Genomic DNA, 21,824 nt, shown 5'->3' with positions numbered 1-21,824 from the left:
AGCGTTTCACAATGCAATGATGTAGTTTCTCCCCTTCATAAACCTTGCTATGATCAACTGTTTTAATAAAGACACACACAAGGGAAGTAACAAAATGTTTATTTAAAAAATAACACGTACAGTATGTATAGTCATACCAGATTTCCCAGTCTCCATCACTGACAGTAACTTGAAATGTTCTAATAAGTGCAGGGTTTGACATAATCTAAAGACATATTTCAATGACAGGATCCAGGAACTTTTTTTTAAGTGATGTGTAGGAGGGTGATGTGGTGTTGATGGGGTCTTTGAAGGCACAAATTCAGGTTACAGTGTGAGTCATCAGTAGGGGTCGTTGAAAGGGTAGTGAGGATGTCCTGCATCCCTGGGAACCCGCTTTCCTTCCACCTGCAACACCCCAACCAAAGTTAAACCGCCATACAACACTACCTCTGCAATGAAAATCATACCTTCAAGGGTAATCACAGGCTCCTGTATATTATCGCTCATAAACTGAGCTAGAGAGCACAAAGTTTTCAAGTAACACTATAAACACCAACTATACGAGGTACAGTACATAAAGCCTACTTACCTCAATCATTGGTACAATGTAGCGCCAGCCTTTGTTTAATGCTGTAATAGTTTTCATCTCCTCTGGTTCAAGGGTAAAGTCAAACACCTGACAAAAAACAAGATGTATGACAAAGTGTGATACATATTAAAAAAAGCTTCATGATTTGGAAATGAATTGCTGTGACTGTAATTTTACCCCACCTGAATATTCTCTTTGATACGGGACTCTGTCACACTCTTGGGGATTGTTACCACTCCTCGCTGTGTCTGCCACCTGGAAATACAAGAAACTTAGTGACTAACAACTGACATATTGGTGTTTGTTGGAATGTAAAGTCACTGGAGACTTCCTTGACCATACCAGTGCACATTTTAACTTCAAGTATACTTGACAATATGTTATTTTTAAAAGCATGCCATACAGTCTCATTTTGTTAGTTTTTGATAACAATTTGATAAAATGTTATGCTGAAAAAATATTTTATTTAATTACTGCCCAGCCCTACCATAGTGTTTTATGTATAGATGAAAAACAATAATTGGGGGTAATACTTTTGACTTTTGAAAGTAATGTGCATTTCCAACACCATGCCATATCAGCTTTGTATGGTGATAATACGTCACAGTTCTGTTGACAGCTAGTTGCGCTGCCCCCCAATTTCACCAAAAGCCAAGTTTCAGTAAAACGACTTAAGAGCTTTAATGCTACATGGAATCAATTGAGAAAATACTAAATACAGAAACAACCCTACTAACACCTGTAATGTTTATTACTACAGATGTGTAGTGCTATCAAACAATATTTAGTAAAGCAGATGGGATGCATATAGCACTGCCAGCGTGTGAAGAACCATTAATTTCAAAGGGGACCTATTATGCTTATTTCCAGCTTTTTACCTTTATTCTGGGATTCCACTGGAGTAGCTTTGCATGCTCACAGCTCAAAAAACTCCTTATTTATCTTATTATGGCCCTTTATGCAGCTCCTCAGTTCAGCCAGGCTGTTTTAGCTCCTTTCTCTTTAAGGTCCCCCTCCCAACGAGCCCACTCTGTCCTGATTGGTCAGCTTCTGGAAGCTGTGTCACAGCTGACTTGCAGCCACTCTCGTTCTTTACTCGAAATGTCAACTTCTCAAATACATCTGTTTATGTTTGAGCTGGAATCTGATCTGAAATATTTGAGTGGACAATGCAAACAACACACGGAAAAACCTTAGCAACAACAGTAGAAACCAAGAATACGGAACAGATGGCTGTTAACGGGCATGCTCGATGATCTGATGTCATCTCATTGACAAGATAGAAAAACCTGTCAAAAACAAAGCATTCAGAGTAGCCCTGGCTTTTCACATGCAGGGAGCATCTACATACGTTAATCTCAAGTTTTGGAACTTTGACCATGTTTAACAGAGATATTCAACATCATATAACGGTATATAAAAAACAGAAAACCACAAAAAGACGTTTTTCATTGTTTGAAGAGCTTCAATTTGAAAACTTAAAGAATTTTATAAAGAAACCTAATCTCTAAAGACTTCAGAGATATCCCATGAGATTAAGTATGTTGTTGGCTAAAAACGTGGATACCCTCACAGCTTTGGATATAATGTTAACAGGTAACTGAACAGTAAGTGTTGTTCCATCCACCTGTTTTTCTGTGTATTTTTCATTTGCATAAAAAAACCTGAGTGAAAACATGCTGGAAATTTGAAAAGTCAAAATATTGCAAAACAGTTTAATGGCAACTGACTGGAGAATTATTGCCACTGTTTATCTTAATTAGCCCAACTCCTTATAATTGCATAATTGTAATGGAAGGAAACACACATTAATTCTTAGGTTTGCGCAACATTTGGATAGAAATTTTGCTCGTAAAATCACCTGAGAATAATTTGAGCAGGGGACTTTTTATATTTCTCTGCGAGGGTGGCAATCATGGACTCATTGAGCAAGACAGGTTCGTCTGGATGTTTCCAGGCCCGGTCAGGAGACCCAAGAGGGCTGTAGGCCGTCATCACCAGGCCCCGGTCCCGACAGTGGGCCAGCAGCTCTACCTGGGCCAGGTAGGGGTGGCTCTCTACCTGCCAAACCAAACACAGAGATACCGGGGTGAATAAGACATTCTACAGTTGTCTTTACACCTAACCTGTGTGGTCCAGTTAAAATAAACTTGTCAACATTGCTGACCCACAACCTGTACCTGGAGGACAGTTGGTTTGATGCTGGCGACGGACAGGATGTCATCTATCTGCCGACTGTTGAAGTTGGACAGGCCGATGGCTCGGACAAGGCCCTTCCCCACCAGCTTCTCCATGGCAGCCCAGGTCAGCTTGTAGTCAATGTCGTCATACAGCAAGGTGCCATCTTCCTTTCTAGGGAAAGGATTGTCTCCTCGTCTAGGGGATATCAAGAAGGAGTCACAATTAAAAGAGAGGTTAAAAACATACTTAAAGGAAAACAATTAAAAACTAGTTTTCCTTCACACATATTTCCTTAAAATACAGCCCCCTTACAAGGTCTACTCATTATCCTGAAATAATGAGATAAGTCCATTTGCTCCTTATCTGAAGATAACAAAGCTGTTTTCTCCTGATTACGTTAATTATCTTGTTATTTAAAGAAAACAAAGGGTAGTTTTCTCAGGATAACAAGCTAATTATCTCATTTTTAGACCTGGATGGAGATTGAGCTCACTGAAAGGCATAGGGCCAGTGGATGAGGTAGAGGTCCAGATACTCCAGTTTCAGGTCCTTCAGGGTCTTCAGGAGGGACGGCTCCACGTCCTCCGGGTGATGTCGGGTGTTCCACAGCTTGGATGTGATGAATACGTCCTCTCGTCTCAGAGCCTGGTGCACAGACAGCATCAGCGTCAGTACAGACAATAAAACACATGTCTAGAAGATGTTTAAAATATGTTGTAAAGTTATTTTGAAACAGAAGTGACATTTTTGAGGACTGATTAAAATTTCTTAGTTGTTTTACCTTGTCGGGGCCTAGTGTCTCCTGAAGGGCCTCTCCAATCTCAACCTCGTTGCCATAGATGGCTGCACAGTCAATGTGACGATACCCGCTCTGCAGGGCCCAAATAACTGCTTGTTTCACCTGTGACAAGGGAAAACAGGACAACTGTTAAAACTACTAAGCTCTGCAGAATGGGGGATCAAGCCTTCTGCTCTGCTGCACCACACTTGTGGAACAACCTTCCTAACCATCTGAGGGCAGCACAGACCCTAGACTCTTTTGAAAAGGTCTAAAAACCTTTCTGTTCAGGAAGGCTTTTTCATCTTGAGTCTTATTACTTACTTACTTCTTTATGTTGTGTGTTCTATGTTATTAATACTGTAGTACTTTCAGTTTCACTATGAATGAAAAGTCTGGTACAAATTAAAAGTATTATTATTATTATCATTATTGTATGCTCCCTTATGTTCATCAGCTGGTCACTAACAGTCTGTTTACTGTAACAGATAGTGTACAGTTAGTTTATCAGAGCTTTCTCTCTGAAAACAGTTACTGTCGAAAACAAGGTTGATGAGAGCTGTGAGACTGAACAAAAACAGTAAAGTTGTGAGCTGTAAAACCAAAACAATGAGCTAAAAGAGGCTAAAATGCTCTGTAGGGCTGAGGAGAACTGCAGAACTGATTTTGTTAATCTGTAAATTTTCTATAGGTTCATCCCCACGAGCGACACATTTCACATCACACAGTCATTTCATCCATTGTTATTACAAATATATTGAGTAGTGCAGCTTTAATATCTGACATTACAGAGATATCTAAATGAACGTGCTGGTCTTTTTTATGTCGGTTATTTGTTACATGTAAATCATATTGTTCAAACAGGTTAAAAACAAGAGGATTAAAGTGAAGCATCTACTGTACCTTTCCTGGCTCACTCTTCCATGTTCCCAGTCCGATGAGGGGCATCTTCCGCCCCGTGTTGAGAACTGCAAAGTCATTCATACCTCTCAGAAGCACCTTAAAGGACAAGGAGAGTGTGATTCAGTCTGACTCGGATGTTTAAAGCTGCAGCAGCAATGATTCTATGTAAAATACACCTTTTATTTAAGCCATATATTTGTTTAATGGGTGTTACTGTTTCATTTTTCCACAAATTCCAACAGAGAAATGCAAGAAACAACTGGAAGCTGATGTAAAAAGGCTGCCAAAAGCAGGCATTAGGTACAAATCAGTACTGTGGTTAAAAGAGGGACTGAGTCCAGGAAATCTCAATATAAACAGTTTGTCAAGCTAATCTGAATTAATAAAATGACCTGGACTGAAAAAATACCCCAGTATCAAACTGAAAGCTTCCAAAAGGCAGTGCAATACCAGTGAAGAGATTTTCACAAAACCATTTTAATCCAAAGCATGCCCAGGCAGACCAGAACAGCCCACAATGGGAGATTTCCAGTCCACTTTAAAGACTAAATGACACAGCATTAACCAGACACTGTTTCACCATTTCCTGATGTTTGAACTTTACAGCAACAATCAGAGAGCCAGTGTCATGAGACAGCTGCATAAAATGCTGATGTAGTGAAATCATAAAACTAGCAGTCCACATATTGTGGTAGAGATATTAGGTTGTGCAGAGGTTTTGCCCATTCTGCAGCTGTAACTAACATAGTGACTGGAGAAGCTCCATTCTCTTCTGATTAGAAATCGTGTTCAGTTTTTTTTTGTACGATAATCAGCAAAATCTCTGCCAGGCCTACTGTCTGTGAGAGAGAGAAGGCTGTGCTGATCTGTTTTTGCATCAATAGTCCCCAGACAGAAATGGCACAATTTGATTTAAAAGAGACATGATAGATTTCATTATATCTGGCAACAAAGAGGAAACACACAAGTTATTATATACTTTACAACTATGAAGACTAAAGGCCAAGTTAGAGTTATTGATGTTTTAATAGCTCTGAGCTACAGCAGCAGTTTTCCTCAGCAAGCCACTGAGAAAAACAACCTTTTATTATCTAAAATAGCCAGAATTTGAGGTTTAATATCCAGAGATGATTCCAAGAAAATCATTCATGCCTTCATATCCAGTAGGGTCGACTATTATAACTGTCTGTTGTCCCAAAAACACCATTAGACCACTGCATCACATTCAGAGTGCAACTACCCGGAAATTCAGCACATTAGTCCTGTTTTTAGATCTTTATACTGGCTTTCAGTTAGTCATGGAAAAGATCTTAAAGTCCTGCTGCTAGTTTCAAATTACTTAATAGGCTAGGGCTAGATATGCTTGATGAAAATAAACTCAGTCCATCTCTCACATCTATATATCTGAATTCAATTTTGTGCACATGAATAGATGAAACCAACTTCCAGCTGATCTAAAAATCTAAATTAAGTGGGTACTTGCAAATTAAGGGCTTTGCTCATTCCTGTTATCCTCAGATAAGTTTATCAACATATTAGGTCCTTTGCATTCTGCATATGACTGTGAATTTAACTGTGCTGAGTGATACAGTTTCCTTATGTTATCTATACACAGCCAAAGGTTAAACACTCACAGAAGAATATCAATGACTAGAGCTGCAACTAATGATTATTTTCATTATCAATTAATCTGTCGATTATTCTCTCGATTAAAGGTTTAGTTGTTTTGTCTACAAATTGACAAAATTATGAAAAATGTTGATCACTGCTTTCATTTGTCCCAACCAATGATATTCAGTTTGCTATCATGGACAATTAAATAAATCATGCAGAAAATATTCACGTTTGAGAAGCTGGAATCAAAGAATTTTGGCATTTTTTCAAACCTCTATTAATGACTAGTGTATGATTTTATATGACTATCTTGCTAATTAATATGACTGACCCTGACTCAGCGTTTTTGTATGGTATGATATTCGTCCCTTTTTTGTCTAGTTTTGATGTCCCTGTTATGCTTATAGTGTATCTTGTTGCAGTGTTGTCTGCTGACTACAAGACTATGGCAGCTGGAGTTGATGTTATTCCTTTACCAGGTTGCTATTTGTTTTGCGGATTTGAACCTAACAAGCTTATGGAGATTAAAAAAACAAAACAAAAAAAAAAACCTTGTTTCCTGAATCATGATGAACTCATTGCTCTGCTTCACTTTTATTCACTTTATTACATTTGGAGCGACTTATTACTGCACTGAATCGCATATCGTGTCTATTATTTTTTTCTATTTTATTCGTTTTTTTTAATGTTTTTAATTTCCCTCTTTATTCTTTATATTGTTGTTATTGTCATTGTTTTAATGCATTTCTTTGCCTCATGCAAAGCACATTTTGGGTGAAATGTTGACTTCATGTGAATAAAATAACCACATTGAGGTGAAGCACCAGTGGTTTCTGAAATACAGAAGACAAAGGGACATTTCCAGATCTTTCCTAAATCCAGCTGTCAGCTGATTTCCTGCAAAGTCACGCGCGACAGCCACACCTCGATCATGTCCTCGAGCTCAGCACATTACATTTAAACTTATTAACACTGAGGTTATAAGCTGTGCGGTCACTCTGGGGACTATTTTCATCAGCTAGAAACAACAACTGTCCGTTAAAGTCAAGTCACAGGTCCGCCTCCTATTACAATAACAGCTAGCTAACAGCTAGCTAGTTTAGTTTAACGTCTCTGTCGCTTTCTGTTCACACCTACAACGTTCACAACGACACATTTTCACAGTGAAAAGACTCACTCACTCACCCGCCGGCCGGTGTCAAAACACAAACGACGGAGCATCTGTTTCAGCACCTGACATTTCAATGAATGCATGTTCTGTTTAGCTCAGCTGTGAAATACATCACATGATCAAATCAGCAACTTACTGTTTCACGACTTTAAAACCTGCGACTGTCAGAGCAGCTCCTCTTCTTGTAGTCCTCGAGTACTACAGGACGAGTACGCAACTGTATTCTTCTGCCAAGTGTTCAAAAACACCACCTCATCTTGTTGACACTTCCCTTTCCGGGATGCAGATTCCTCTATTTCCGGTTAAAACAGCCTACAGGTGTTTTTTTTCTCTCCAGTGAAAGTAGGAGGCTGGTCGGAGATGGGATGAAGTGCGCCTCGTCTGGAAAGAAGCAAAATCTTCTTATTATTAGTTTTTAGTGGCGGTTGGCGTCCAAAATGTTGCATTACCACCATCTACTGGATTTAAACTAACTCTGCAATAACTTCTCTGTTTTTCAGGTGTTTGAGAGAAACTAAAAGCTTCTCTCAACAGCTGCTACACACCTTCTCCACAAATTCTCACAACACCCAGAAATCTCCTTGAAATTATGTCAGTTTTCTCCCAAAATTCATCGTGTTTCCTGGTTAATTTGTCCTCCTTAGCTTCTTGTCTCGCGTCACAATATTGCTTACCTACTTCCTCATGCTTAAGTCTCTTCTTAGATCTGACCCTGATTATTTCTGCCTCACTTACTCTCTTTGGACGGCTATCCTCATAGGCTTGAGTTGTATAGCTGTCTGCTATAATCTGCAGGTGGAGGTGGAGGCTGTAGGTTGCTGGCAGAAGCTGTAGGAGGTGGCTGGAGCTGCAGGAGGCTACTCCAGGTTGGAGGCAGATGTTAGATCTTTAGCTAGCTGGATAACATAGCTGGGGGAAGGCAGAGGCTAGAGGTGGGGGTTTGAGTTGCTGCTGTCTATAACAATCAGCAGGTGGAGGTTTGGAATGCAGCTGTCTGCCAGAATCTGCAGGTGGAGGTGAAGGCTGCAGGTTGACACAGCAGCAGAGTTGATACATCTGTCTCCAAATTGAGTGTGTCACATGCGTAAAACACGCACAGCACCGGACCAGTAACTTCATGTTTAGTTAATAAGAGTTTTGCACAGTGACTGTGGTGACTGAGAGAAAGCAAATTTAAAATATTTTAATACAACACCCAAATGTTGTGTTTATGTTAATGATTGTAAACAGTATATGGGTTTGGTGCACACAGTGCCGCTGCTGCTGCAAATACTTTGAGACTTTCTCCCTGTAATAATAAACCTGACAGGAAAGAAGAAAATATTTGGACTCTCCAAATATTTATATTTATAGCTCCATAATGAAAATGTCCCAACAGCTCTAACAGCTCTTCTATGTTACAAATGTTTTTACTGCATAAACTTGGGATGAGTACCATCTGTCAATACAGTTATCTGTTGACCTGATTGATTCTGTCACCTTGTTAGAAAACAGTTAACAAGAGATTGAAATAAGATTTGGTGTCTTGAATTAAAACAAACTTGTGGTCGATACAGAACAGAAAAACTGAACTGATGCAGTGAAGAACAATCACAATCATCATTTAGTCTTGTATGTATGAAGGATTTACTGCAATGTAAAGAAAGACTCTATAGACTACATCATCTATATTTACAGCAAGACGGAATATTCAATCAATAAAACAAAAGTCATCAGTCAGAAGTCAGATGACTTCTGACTGATGACTTTTGTTTTTCTCGTTATTTGTATAATCTTGTGGAAATAAGACTTAGCGAGAATGTTACTCTTTGACATCATTATTTGATAATGATCATTTTATTTACAAATGCAACAATGATTAACATCCAGTTATAAACATATAATGTTGTAATGCTCTGAGAAACTTACAGTATGATTTATTACCTCATTTACTAAATAGGTTTTCATATTGTGTGCTATATCTTGAGGCCATTATTAAGAGTTTAGCATTTTGTGTTAAGAGTTTTACAAATTAAAACTCTACTGGCTTGTGTTAGTCCTGTGGCTCTCTATGAATTCAGGTAGGAGAGAAATATTCTTCTTTATTCCTGACTTTGTGCAAAAGAAGTTGTACAAAGTGAAATCTTTGCTCTTCATTGTGATAATGCTAATGAGAGATTTCAAGTGTTATTTTGTTCTGCGAGTAAGGCTGGGTTACAAATTGGGCAAAGAGGTCAACTGTTCAGGGGCCACAGACGCCCAGGGGCCCATAGCTAAGCTGCTGACAGAACAACAGCCTTCATGGTTCACTCACACAGGTGTTTCCACCTGTTGCATGATCAGGCCTCTTCTGAGGACTGTGTGGATGAGTGCTGGCTGTGGACTCTTCCTGACATTCATGTTTAGTTCAGTCCGTCAGCGTGGGACACTTTTTATCTATACAATTCTTTGCTCAGCCCTCTTTTTCAGGAATATATGAATGACGTATTCACTTATGAACATGTCAACTCACCAGGAGGAAGTCACTAATACTCAACATATTGAAATAAAGTGGTGAATCCTGATAATCACTCAACATGTTTGAATGGCTCAACTAATGTGGTGACATATAAATGCATATATGAAGTAACTGTGAGTTAACATTCATTAACTGATAAATTAATAATTAATTACTAATCTACATGACCTATGATTTATGAACCATTAATGAAGCCATAGTTACAACTTCCTGATTTACACTGTAAAACTCGATGAGTTAGTTCAACTCAAACTGAGGAAACCGATGGCCTCGAACCATTTAAGTATATTAACTCAAACAATTTACGCATTAAAAATTCTTTCATTTGCATAAAAGTAACTAAAGTATTTATTGTTAAGGTAACTTTGGTAAATAAAGTTATTAGTGCCAATTCCACTGAGTTCGTTGAACTTAAAACTAAGAAGTATTTTAGACTCATATCTAGCATTTCACTAAACTTATTAAAAATGTGTTAATAGAATTTATCTGAATTAAGACTAACTTAAATGGATCTTCTTTACACAAATGTTACCACTTAAGTTTCCTTTACTCACTTATCTTCAACTAAAGTAAATTATTATATTCTAGTTGTGACAACTTTGTAGCTACTTTACTTAAACTTTTTAAGTTGGATTAACACAATATAAACACATATCTGACACAACTTAAACAATTTATTTAGATGAATGCTGAACGCTCATAACTGAACACATAACATTTCAATGTAAAACATTTCAATGTTCACAGCTCTGGAAAGGTAGTTTACTCCTCTCCACTTACTTTTGTTTTTCTTTAACCTATTAATGAAGTTTTCAGAAAGAACTCCCCTTCAAAGTTGAAACTTGAACGTTCAGTAGACTTCACCCTCACATTAACAGCAGCCTCTGATGTAAGTCAATCAAACTGACATAATTCAATGATTGTGCATAATTTTATACCATGATGCTGGTGAATAAAATCTCACTTTTCCCAACATGTTCATGTTGAGAAAACTATGAAAATAAAGACACAAAAAAATAAAACAAAATATAATAATAAATGTAATGTATGTTATTTGTACATTGTACAAATGTGCAATGTACAAATAAATGCTATTTTCATGTGGTAATGCACAAAGTGTGAACACACCACAGAAACAGTGTAAACATGCATTGTAGTAAAAACGATTAAGATCAAGCTAGAACTCTTGTGACTTGTACAGTTCCTGTTTCAACACACAAGTTTTTGGGATGCAAGCCAAACGATCATTTTTAGACATTGCTGACTTTCAACAGCAAAACCTGCTGACAACTTTACACCAGCTCATTTCTCAGGGCTTGTAACTTGGGTTTGAGCTGCTTCCTCCCATCATGAGGATTAGAGGAGGACAACATGGATATAGTTGACATTATAGGTGTATGTGATGTGCTATTGTGTTGACATTGTGGGTGTATGTGATGTCCTGTTGTGTTGACATTGTGGGTGTATGTGATGTGCTATTGTAGCTCTGTATTTTGTATTTGTGCTATTATGCTATTGTAGCTTTGTATTTTGTATAACATGTTCTGTGTGTTTTTTGCTTTGTACTGTTTGTTATTGTGCTGTTATATGTTTTAATTGTAAGGGACTGAAGATGAAAATAAGCTTGAAGCTAAATCTGGTACAGTGCATCATTTAAGTTAAAAACTACACTAAATACAATACAACTCAAAGAGGCCACTTAGCTTCTCAGGATAGCTCACATATGGAGAGCATAGATCAGTCCAACAAAATCACCAATCAAGATCTGTGACATTACAACCTGATCCTCGAGGATGATTGCCACGTGTTGAGTTTCGAAGGGACTCCTGCTGGCACCTCTTCTTCATTGACCACTGCCACCATTGCATCCAGATTTTTACATGCAAGTAAAAGCAATGTGTAAGCTTAAGCAAATGCTGGGCCATAATTCCATTATTCAGCAATGTGGTGTTTCACTGTATTAACATCTTATGCCAAGCTAACAGTACAATATTATTTATTAAAATTATTACCTTAATTTTGTCCTTCCAAATAATGATAGGAGAGTTCTAGTTTGTCTTGTCTTGTTACCAATGTTTAGCTCTTAGGTTTCTCTTTTTTAACTAGGCTAGCCAGGACTGCTGTTCTAGCTGCACTGATGTTCATGTCCTGTTGCACAAACAAAGACAAGGTATTCATACGGGGATGTTGCGGTCCGCTGTTCACAGTCAACATCAATGTGATGCATTAAAAATATTTTTACCTGTTCCTCATATGCCATCAAAACTTCTTCCATCTTCCCACCAAAACTTCCAGTCTCCCTCTTTTTTTAGAGCAGTTGAGGTGTATATTTGTCAAGTTCAGCAAAGAAGGAGAATGGTAGATTCTGATTAGTGATCCTGTGAAATTCCCTGTTAAAAACAAAAGCAATGTGAGATTGTAAAACTGGATTTTTCAAGCATTTTCAGACAAATAGACATACCATATTAAACTACTCAATTCTAAGCTCTTTATCCAGATCAGGCATTCCTACAATGATGGATTCAAAAAACAAGAACACTAGCTGAGTGGCTCTTGACAGGCATGGGCATGTTAGCTAGCGAGCTAACAGTTACATTTTTAACATAAAACTTTAACAAACTAACGTCACTCAGCGTTAACTATCAAGTGACTTAACATTATGAAACTATTATTTCTGAAGCACTACAGCATGAATTGGCCTGCTTGCAAGCTAACTTACGGCTAATGTTTGCACAACTTAGTAACGTTAACGTTAAGCTAACACATTTCAGCATTACACAATGCACTTTTACAATTCAAACAGCAAGACAAACAATAACTTATGCAAACAGTAATAAAATACTGGAACAAAGTTACCTGGCGTTGAAGACAAAACCATAATTATGTCCTGTATCGGCAAATAAAACAGGGCAGTGCAGCAAGTGCAGCTTGTCCGTTACGCCAGTGCTGAGCGCAAACATACACGTGCTCTCTCTCAGTGCCATGTGCACAAAGATACAGTCAACGGCGGGTTCATTGTTTACATTCTGGGCAGGATGAAACTAACCGGGCTGCCCAAATACAAATGAAGAGTGAATAAACTTTAAATGGGAAACTAATGACTATTTTCGATAAGGCTGACGATTTTTTCTTTTTTTATAAAAAAAATTAAAAAGTTTGGTGATATGGTATCATCAGATGCCTTGTTTGTCATACCAACACACCAAACCCCAAAATATTCAATTTACTTTTTAGATAACGAAAAGCAAAAAAAATTCTCACATTTGGGAAGCTAGAAACTTAAAATGATGGAAATTTACTTGAAAATGTATTCAGATTATTAATCAATTATCAAAATAGTGGCTGATTAAGTTTTTGCTCATCGACTAATTGTGTATGTGACTAACATCAGATCTTTACACTTTGGGAGATCATTTCAAGAATGATCAAGAATTATTTGAATGCATTCTTTGGTTTACTTGTGTACAACATGATGATTTATAAACTGGTATAAAAGCAAAAATTGTACTCAACATTATAGCAGCCCATCAGCGGGGCTTACATTTTGGTAATGATGTCAAGTCAACTTAAAGAAAATGAGTCAATGAAACAAACTGGAATTATATCAACAATACTTAAAATGCTCCAAAGACTTAAGTGCACTCAAAACAAATGAGTTATTACTTCAACAATTGATTTTTGAGTGAGATTTAATTCATGAGAATGAGTGACTCCAACTTTTTTACAAGATTAAGTTAACTTACTTCTTTTTATTAAGATGTACTGTTAGATTTTACAGTGTAGAAAGCAGTACCATTGTTTAGCATGAGTTCTCATGCTTATTCATGAAAGAAAGTTCATTATCCTTAGTACTCTATCACGCCATGGATTTTCTTTATGTGTACTCAAACACTGTTAATATTACTGTTCATGTTCCTAATATGTTTCTGGTCTCCTCACTTCCTGTAAGGCAGTTTGATGCATGAGGTTGATCTCACCTCCTGAAAATTATACACCATTGTCTCAAATTAAGCATCATAAAGTCACACAAACAAGCAGCTAAAGTAGATTCAACACACACACTGAACATTCATTGCAGTTGTGTTGAATTTCATCACATCATCCTTTACACGTTTCTGTTTTTCAGGTCACTCAGTGTAACTCATCTACAAACTGTATTCAAAGTCCAGACAAAAACTTGACTTCCCTTCTCTTTTTCAGTGTTGGTAGACAGCATATTGAAGAGTCAGTCAAGGATTTGGGGGGAATACACTTGTTTCTGTCTTACCCAGAGTCATATCAGAAGAGACAAGCAATGTCAAAATTGTGACTAGTTTCTGGAAACAAGTGAGTTACAAATGAGGAATGACCTGATAATGGATTCATTGTTATTAAGTAGTTCATGGATTACTCTGAACCTAGGACTAGAAAGGCTAGTAGATAATGATCACTAGAGAGACACTATATTACTGAAACGTGAGGTAATGATTATAGTTCATAATGATAATACTGAGTCGTTCTTGATTAAAGACAAGACAAAGCTACATTTCATATGTGTTAGCCTGAAATGCAAAAATCGTTTTGATGGAAGCCAGAGGGTATTATGGTGGTATAAAGGGGACAGATGAAGTGACCCTCCTAACCGACAGGGGGCAGACTGCAGGAAAACACGCACCGCAAACCTGCAGTGTCGAAAGCAGAAACGGAAGTGAGATTAATATCAACAACCTGAGTTTGCGCAACTCAGCCAAAACTTCACTGGAGTCGGAACAGATATACTCCATAAAGTTGTTAAAACCGATAAGAATGCCGTAATAAACCCCGGCACGTTATGGGGGAGGCGTTTTCCTGCACGTCGTGGAAGTGGTTTGTTTCTGTGCGTAAACTCTGTGGCTAGTTTAGCCATTTGGAGGAGCTAAGTTAGCTCAGTTTTTGTCAGCTGACTGGTGTGAACTCATTTTGACAGCTCCAGTAAGCAAACAGTCGTTTAATATGCTCAGATATTGCTCTGTGCTTAGTTTTAACGAGGCTGCAGGTGTAGCCAGGTTGTCTGCTCGCTGGTAGTGTTTATGATAGAGCCCGGTTCGCTCGCAATGCTCCCGCAGCTGCTCCCGCCTGTCAACTAGCTGGCTCTTCTCCTCCTCCTCCTCCTTCTGTCGCCCGATGGCTCACTGCGGCTCCTCCGAGCCGAGCGCGAAGGTACAGCCGCCGCGTCCGGACAGCGGTGCCGTTATCATGCCCTCACAGGGTGGCGTAGACCAGAGCATGAAGCCGGTGCTGTTCGAGATCTTTGGCGAGATTTGGACCGTCCAGTCGCGGCTCGGCCAAGGAGTGTCGGCCTCGGTGTACCGGGTCAGCTCAGGCAGAGCCACCACCGCCGCCGTCAAGGAGTTTCAGGCCGACACTCAGGGAGGAGATTACGGGTTTCACAAGGAGAGGTCGGTGCTGGAGGACATCCAGGGACATAAAAACATCGGTAACAGCATTATTTTTCCTGTGTGAAAACCTGCAGGGTATGAGTGGCGTGAAGCATAACACAGAGCCTGTCACGAAACCAGGGAATTAGCTACGCTGACAAGGAATTTAAATGTCATTATAACCTTTCTATAAGAGACGGGAAGATTGCATGGTGGCGTTTATGATACTGGATTGTTTTGATCAAGCCTGCGTACAGCCTTCATTTATGCTTTTTAGTTGTAGAGGTCTTTTAAATTGAGAACATGCCAAATTCCGTTAGAAAACATATCAATTTAAGAGGAACTTGCTTGTCATCAGTGCCGTGTACTTGTCCTGATATTCTCTAAGACATTTTACAACTAGTTAAGGTATTTTTTTAAATTCTGCTTATGATAAGCCGGGAAACAGGAACTTACTTCAGTAATATATCAGTCTTCAAAATGTCATTGGCCCAATCCCAGACCAGTCCCTACCCACTACCACTTCACAACCAAGTGTCACTCCAAATCAAATTACACCCGCAGCTGTGGAGGACACTTCTAATGAAGGGGGAGGGTATAAATGGATTGCCAAACTATGGGACGCCCTTGCCACTTTACCAGAACAAGGAAGCAGCCTTCACCATGGCAATGGATAGACGCCGTGCTTGCACGATTGTTATGCTGTTTCACACTTTACGAGAATTAGAATGAGCTATGAGGTAAATTTGACACATTTGAATTATTCTTATGTAGGCTTTGCATGCATGCAGGCATTTGTGGGTTTGCTACAAGTCAAGTGACCTCAGGGGCAAAGTGACATTCAACTCAGTTTTGTTTTATCTTTTCACACCACACATTCTGAGATTTTGTTTGAGACTATAAAGTTAGCGTGAGGAAAACAAAAATGTTTGATCTAAAATACTTGACAAAGTAGACAGACAGCACTCTTACATTTGTATGTTGTTTCCTCCATTCTCCTTTTGCATGTGCACTTCCTGTTAGGACAATCGTAAGCCTGCACCGATGCAGACTCGCTATTTAAGGGTTTCACAGTCCACTTACACTCAACGCTAATCTGATTTGGGACGGCCTTTAATATGGGGAACCTCCACATGAACACGCAAACAGAGGCGGAGTGGATAGGACGAGGGGATAGGTGCTGGTTTGGGCCATTCTGTTATTCCACAAAATAGTTGATCATAGAGAGCTCTGTAAACAACATATTATAAAACTTTAAATACCTCTGCAGATGAGCATTATCATAGTATACTGTTACACATTTCTCCTACAGAAAAGATCAGGGGTGACATTTAATCAGTTTTATATCAAATCTCAAAGCATGACTCATAGTCGAGTATAATGCTGCAGCCTCACTGAATGAGTGAGTGATTTTTTTTTTTTTTTTTTTTAAAGGAAGGCCTTGTTGATAGATGAAGTGAATGGTGTTGTTAAAGAGGACGTTCATATTTACCGTCTCTTTAACGTCATCTGAATGCAACAGCACAGGCCGTTCTGTTTGTGGTGACAGATGTGTTTCTCTACTCTTGATGCAGCGACATTGTACGGGGTGTTCACCAACCACAGCTGTATGGGCGTTGCCACTCGCTGCCTTCTGCTGGAGCTCTTGGATGTCAGTGTGTCGGAGCTGTTGGTGAGAGGCAGCAGCGGTACCCAGGGTGGCAGGTATGTGAAGTGATGTCAGTGCTCATCTTACAGTTTAACCCTGACTGTGTCGGGGTTGCCGGCTCATCAGAGTGGCTCCACTATGTCCAGATTGAAATGCTTAATGTGTCATATTCATACACTCTCTCTCATGAAACTGGGAAATCACCTTCTCCACTGGTGTGTGTTTCTGAAGACCAGTAATGATACTTTTCCACTAGCATCTTGCCATGCAGGTAGTTTCTGCTGTATTTGGTGTCAGTTTTGCAATATCACTCTTACAAACTTCCCCGGCCCCCCTAATATAATAGAGCTGAATAGAACTGTGTTTGTGCTTCTCAGAGCATTCAAACATATGATGTTGAAATGAGGCACTCAAGGTTTCTGATACACCGAGGCAGTAAAAGTTTCATTTACTTAAAGCTTGACATGACACCGTGCACACTTCCACCTACTGGTTAAATGTGCTGCAAATAACCGGCATGTGAATTCTGTACATGACACATACAGCAGCACTAATGTGTGGTGCAAATAGCTTAATGGCAAAAGCTGGTTCAAGTCTCCTATTGTGAGCTGTGTGCTTATGTGTTTTTTTTGTTGACTGGCTTTTTCCACTGAATAAATCTCGTTTGATAATATTGATAGGAAATGGTAAAATATAAAGTAGGCAATACTCATTACAGTGTCAGTGCTGGTTTTACAGACTGACTGGTCGTTATTCAGTATTTAATAAAAGCAGGAATTGATAAGAGAAGTTGGTCTCATGCTATTCATGAACTAAGGCCATTTAGTGCAATGCTGCCTCACAGCACGGGTCAAAAAATGAAGCCTCCTGGCATGTGAGTATTTCAATAACTCTATACTGTATGTACTTGGTTCTGTGGCCATCACAAAGCTGAAAAACTACTAACCTGAATGAATGCTTCAAAATGATTGAAAAATCATATAATAAGTAAAGCTGTCATATACAAAGGAGAGCTTTGGTTTTGTCTTTAATATAATGTGCTTTTGGTAGACCCCAGCAGGGCCACTCCATGTGGCTCGTCCAGCACTGCGCCAGAGACATCCTGGAAGCTCTCGCCTTCCTTCACAGGGAAGGCTACGTCCACGCCGACCTCAAGCCGCGCAACATCCTCTGGAGCGCTGATGACGAGTGTTTCAAGCTCATCGATTTCGGCCTCAGCTTCAAAGAGGGAAACCAGGTGGGATGTGTGTGTGTGTGAGTGGGAATTTGTAGGTTTGGGAAAGATGAGCGGGGACAACTGTGGACTTTGTTTCTAACTGCGACCCCTCGTCACCTCCTACCAGGATGTCAAGTACATCCAGACAGACGGGTATCGTGCTCCAGAGGCCGAACTTCAGAACAGTCTGGCCCAGGCCGGGGTGGAGATGGACGGAGACTCGGGTTGCACAGCCGCCGTAGACCTGTGGAGCCTGGGCATCATCCTGTTGGAGATGTTCTCAGGAATGAAACTTAAAGACACCGTTCGCTCGCAGGAATGGAAGGTATATGCTGAAACCTATTCAGTGTGGATCGCTGTATGAATCAATGATATTGAAGGTCTCATTGTGTAAATGTTTAGTAAAAAGGTGTATTCTAGCATGGAAATTAAACAGAGTGAGATGTGTTTCTGTTCAAATATGTTCACTATATGTACAGACTAGATGTGGAGCTCGTCTGACAGGCCTGTGGGAGTACACCAGGCAAAAAAAGGTTGTTTAGATGATTAAAGGAAGACTAGTCAGTTTAAATGTTTGGTGGAACAGCTGGTTTAAACAACTGAGATTTATTTTTTAGCTGTACCTAATAAACCAAAAAATTCTAAATCCGTAAGATTCTTTTTGCAGGTTTGAGACTGTAAATAAACATGCAAAAAATTAAGTAAGAGGAATGATGACCTTGGTTGTAACAGTAGGTTTGATAGTTGCCCTTAACTTGAAAATAACAAAGTACAACGTATTGAATCTTTTTTCTTTTTTTTTCTTTTTTTTTTTGAAAAATTGATGAATACGACAACAACAACAAACATATACTCTACATTGATGTTAGGAATAAATAAATTACTCAAATTTTGAATTTTGTAGAATTTTTACAAGTTTTGAATGTTATTCGGGAGGAAAAGTCCTTGTTGCAAAAGTAAAATAGTATTCTACGCTCTGCTTTCTCTCCTTCAGGACAACAGCACGGCCATTGTAGACCACATGTTTGCTAGCAACAGTCTGGCGTGCCCTGCCATCCCAGTCTATCACCTCAGAGACCTTATTAAAAGGTAATCAGAGGACTCAGATATGACTATTTTGCTATGTACTACACTCTGTAATGGTATTCTCACCTGTATAAGCAGTGGAATATCGACTGTGATAATAATGTCATTGATTTATATCGGATGTTTGTCACTTTGTGCGTGCAGCATGCTTCTAAACGACCCAAAGCAAAGATGCACTGCTGAAACTGCCCTGCTGAGCCCATTCTTCAGTATTCCCTTCGGTATGTGTCAGCACTTGAGACGTCTACCAAGATGAACACGTTTCTCCATAGCTGTATTTACATATATTGTACGTATGTGTCTGCTAGCTCCTCACATTGAGGACCTGGTTCTGCTGCCCTCTCCGGTACTGCGTCTGCTTAACCTGATTGATGACAGCCATCTGCACAATGAAGAAGAGTATGAAGGTACTACACAATCAAAGTGTTTGGTTTTTTTTTAATAGGCAATTTATCTGTTAAGTTTCAGTCATTTTGTTTGATCAGATTTATTCCCTTTTTTTCTAGTAGATTGTTTTAGAACTCCACGCGAGCACTTCTGTATTATTTGTTTTAAATGATTACATTTCTGTGTGTCTGTCTTTGTTCTTCCCAGACATCCTGGAGGACATGAAAGAGGAGTGCCAGAAGTACGGCTCAGTGGTTTCTTTGCTCATCCCCAAGGAGAATCCAGGGAAAGGACAGGTTAGACTGTTGTTCTACTTAACGAGGGTGCCTCTTCAGAAAAATTTCAGTTCAGTTGTTGGAAGACAAAGACAATATTTGACAGCTGTTTCATTGTTCCACTTTTGTGTGTCCACCAGGTGTTTGTAGAGTATGCTAACTCCAGCGACTCCAAAGAAGCTCAGAGACTGCTGACCGGCCGCACCTTTGATGGGAAGTTTGTTGTGGCCACCTTCTACCCTCTCAGCGCCTATAAAAGAGGTTACTTGTATCAGACAGTGCAATGAAGTTCTAAAGCTCAATTTACACCTCTGCATTATTTGCATGTTTAAAAAAAAAAAACACTGCACAGGGCACCACAGGCGAGAAAGATTTCCTCTTAAAAATAACTTCAAACAACACAAAGTCGCAAGTGGTTACCCTGCAGTTTAAGTCAGAATAATTCACTTATAATATAAATGAGTGTAGTTAAACGTTCTGCATGCTATCCACGTGGTTTTCTCCAGCAAATCTGTGTTTCATGCAGAGTGTAAATTGAACTCAGCCGTGAGGAGCGTACACCAACAGCTCATTTCCGCTGCATCCAGTCTGTGCGATACTCTTATTAGTGCATATCCATCCAGTGCTTCAAGGTGACCTGCATATGTCTTGTTTAATTCACTTTCTCTCTCACTCATTCAGAGGATTAGTGTGCTGAGAGGATGCATAACAATAATAATAATAACTGAAATCTTCTCTGATGAGAATACTAGATAAGAAGTATTTATCTAATAGTAGTCTAGTGTGCCTCAGACATGAGCAAGTTTGAGAATCCTCAATCTACACAACATCTAAATAGTTGCATCTCTTTTAGATAAATCATAAGTGAAACACTTAATCTCATCAGTTGAGTCATGGATGTGATCAGGTAAATGCAGCAGGATAACACTGATCTCCCAGTAATAAAGAATGGGAGTTTTATATCTCAAACTTAAAATCCTGATGACAAAAATACCTTGAAAATTGCATCCCTGTAAACTGAAGATGTCCTGTGGTAAAATAATTATCATTGTATTATTGTTGCCTAATTATATTTATGTTAATTAGAGGAAACTGCATGGTACAAGGGGATATACAGGTGTCCTCTGCCAGCTCCTCAGGTGGTTTTCAGGGAGAAATGATTTTGAGTGACTCTTCCACCAGCTGGTAGTTTTCACTCATTCACTCTCTGCTATTATCTGAGCAAGCCAAGGACAGCCAGTGCCCTGTCCTGTAGCCTTATGGTTTGTAGCTTTTTCTTTACAGAAGACATACTCGGAGTATACTTTTATCAAACGTTGACTATTCTCCCGTTTATGAGGATGATGATAAAGTGAGATTTGTGTTTTGACAGCAACACTGAAACACATGACATACATGCTGAAAATGATCAGCTTTGTTTGTCTTGTGAAGTTAGAAAACAACAGATCCAACAACTCCCTTGTTGGAAAATGAGTCTATGAACTAAAATCGCGGACTTTCAGACTGCAGTAGAAAATGTCTTCTAATTAACTAAAGCCAAATACACTTCATTTTAACTTGTAGTTATGGTGTATTTTTAATAACAGTCTAGAGCCAAAGTGTGGAGCAGTATATCACTGTTCAGAGTCTCATTGAGATGATACAAAAAGCAGACATACAGTAGCCATTGTACATGTGACAAAAAGAATAGTTAAATGCCACTATGTGTAGAATTTGTACAGCATGTTTCAAACTATTTGAAAGTTTTTGTTAGTACAGAACTGAGACAGTGCTGGTGGAAATTGGAGCAGTTTCTGTTCTGCTTTTACCAGAGTCTGACACTTTCAAATCCTACACATGGTGGCAGAGATTTCTGCAGTGGCTAACCTACCCTACAAGGAGTTGGTTGTACCAGTTGTTCGTACATTCAAACTTAGCCTAATTATAACGTAAATGTTTGCTAAGTGGTGCATTACTAAATTAAAATGGATTGAAACACACAAACTAGTTCTTATTTAGAGATCAGTTACTAAATATTTACACCCAGTAACTGCCAGTTTTAACTGTTACGTAGCTAACTGACCTGACTAAATTAACAGTAGCTCGCTAATATATGACACGT

General features: G+C 39.1%; 2 protein-coding genes and 1 long non-coding RNA gene across 5 annotated transcripts; 1 reads left to right on the top strand and 2 right to left on the bottom strand.

Moving 5' to 3' along the window:
* Positions 1-82: 82 nt before the first annotated feature.
* akr1a1b (aldo-keto reductase family 1, member A1b (aldehyde reductase)) lies at positions 83-7,568 on the bottom strand. 3 transcript variants are annotated; one of them, XM_042415577.1, is made up of 9 exons: positions 7,355-7,568; positions 4,434-4,529; positions 3,534-3,653; positions 3,246-3,397; positions 2,752-2,947; positions 2,433-2,632; positions 754-826; positions 572-658; positions 83-387 (listed from the first exon to the last, which is right to left on the bottom strand). In XM_042415577.1, exons 2-9 carry the CDS (start codon positions 4,512-4,514, stop codon positions 322-324), a joined length of 975 nt encoding a protein of 324 aa, XP_042271511.1. In that variant the 5' UTR covers positions 4,515-4,529; positions 7,355-7,568; the 3' UTR covers positions 83-321. The 3 variants fall into 3 exon arrangements, with proteins under 3 accessions (XP_042271511.1, XP_042271510.1, XP_042271513.1); XM_042415576.1 differs by lacking the exon at positions 7,355-7,568 and adding an exon at positions 7,233-7,337; XM_042415579.1 differs by lacking the exon at positions 7,355-7,568 and adding an exon at positions 7,225-7,317.
* Positions 7,569-11,297: 3,729 nt separating this feature from the next.
* On the bottom strand, positions 11,298-12,753 carry LOC121899851. Its single transcript, XR_006096793.1, has 4 exons — positions 12,572-12,753; positions 11,958-12,105; positions 11,728-11,863; positions 11,298-11,568 (listed from the first exon to the last, which is right to left on the bottom strand). It is a non-coding gene; the product is annotated as an uncharacterized LOC121899851 (long non-coding RNA).
* Positions 12,754-14,388: 1,635 nt separating this feature from the next.
* On the top strand, positions 14,389-20,776 carry uhmk1 (U2AF homology motif (UHM) kinase 1). Its single transcript, XM_042415575.1, has 9 exons — positions 14,389-15,170; positions 16,686-16,815; positions 17,810-17,996; positions 18,103-18,300; positions 18,970-19,064; positions 19,206-19,282; positions 19,370-19,468; positions 19,656-19,744; positions 19,864-20,776. The coding sequence occupies exons 1-9, from the start codon at positions 14,858-14,860 to the stop codon at positions 20,008-20,010; spliced, it is 1,335 nt and encodes a 444-aa protein (XP_042271509.1). The 5' UTR covers positions 14,389-14,857; the 3' UTR covers positions 20,011-20,776.
* Positions 20,777-21,824: the final 1,048 nt, after the last annotated feature.

This window comes from Thunnus maccoyii, chromosome 7, assembly GCF_910596095.1.
Source record: "Thunnus maccoyii chromosome 7, fThuMac1.1, whole genome shotgun sequence".
Classification (NCBI taxonomy): Eukaryota; Metazoa; Chordata; class Actinopteri; order Scombriformes; family Scombridae; genus Thunnus; species Thunnus maccoyii.
The sequence above is the reverse complement of the archived record's forward strand: the minus strand, read 5'-3'. Positions and strand labels throughout refer to the sequence as shown.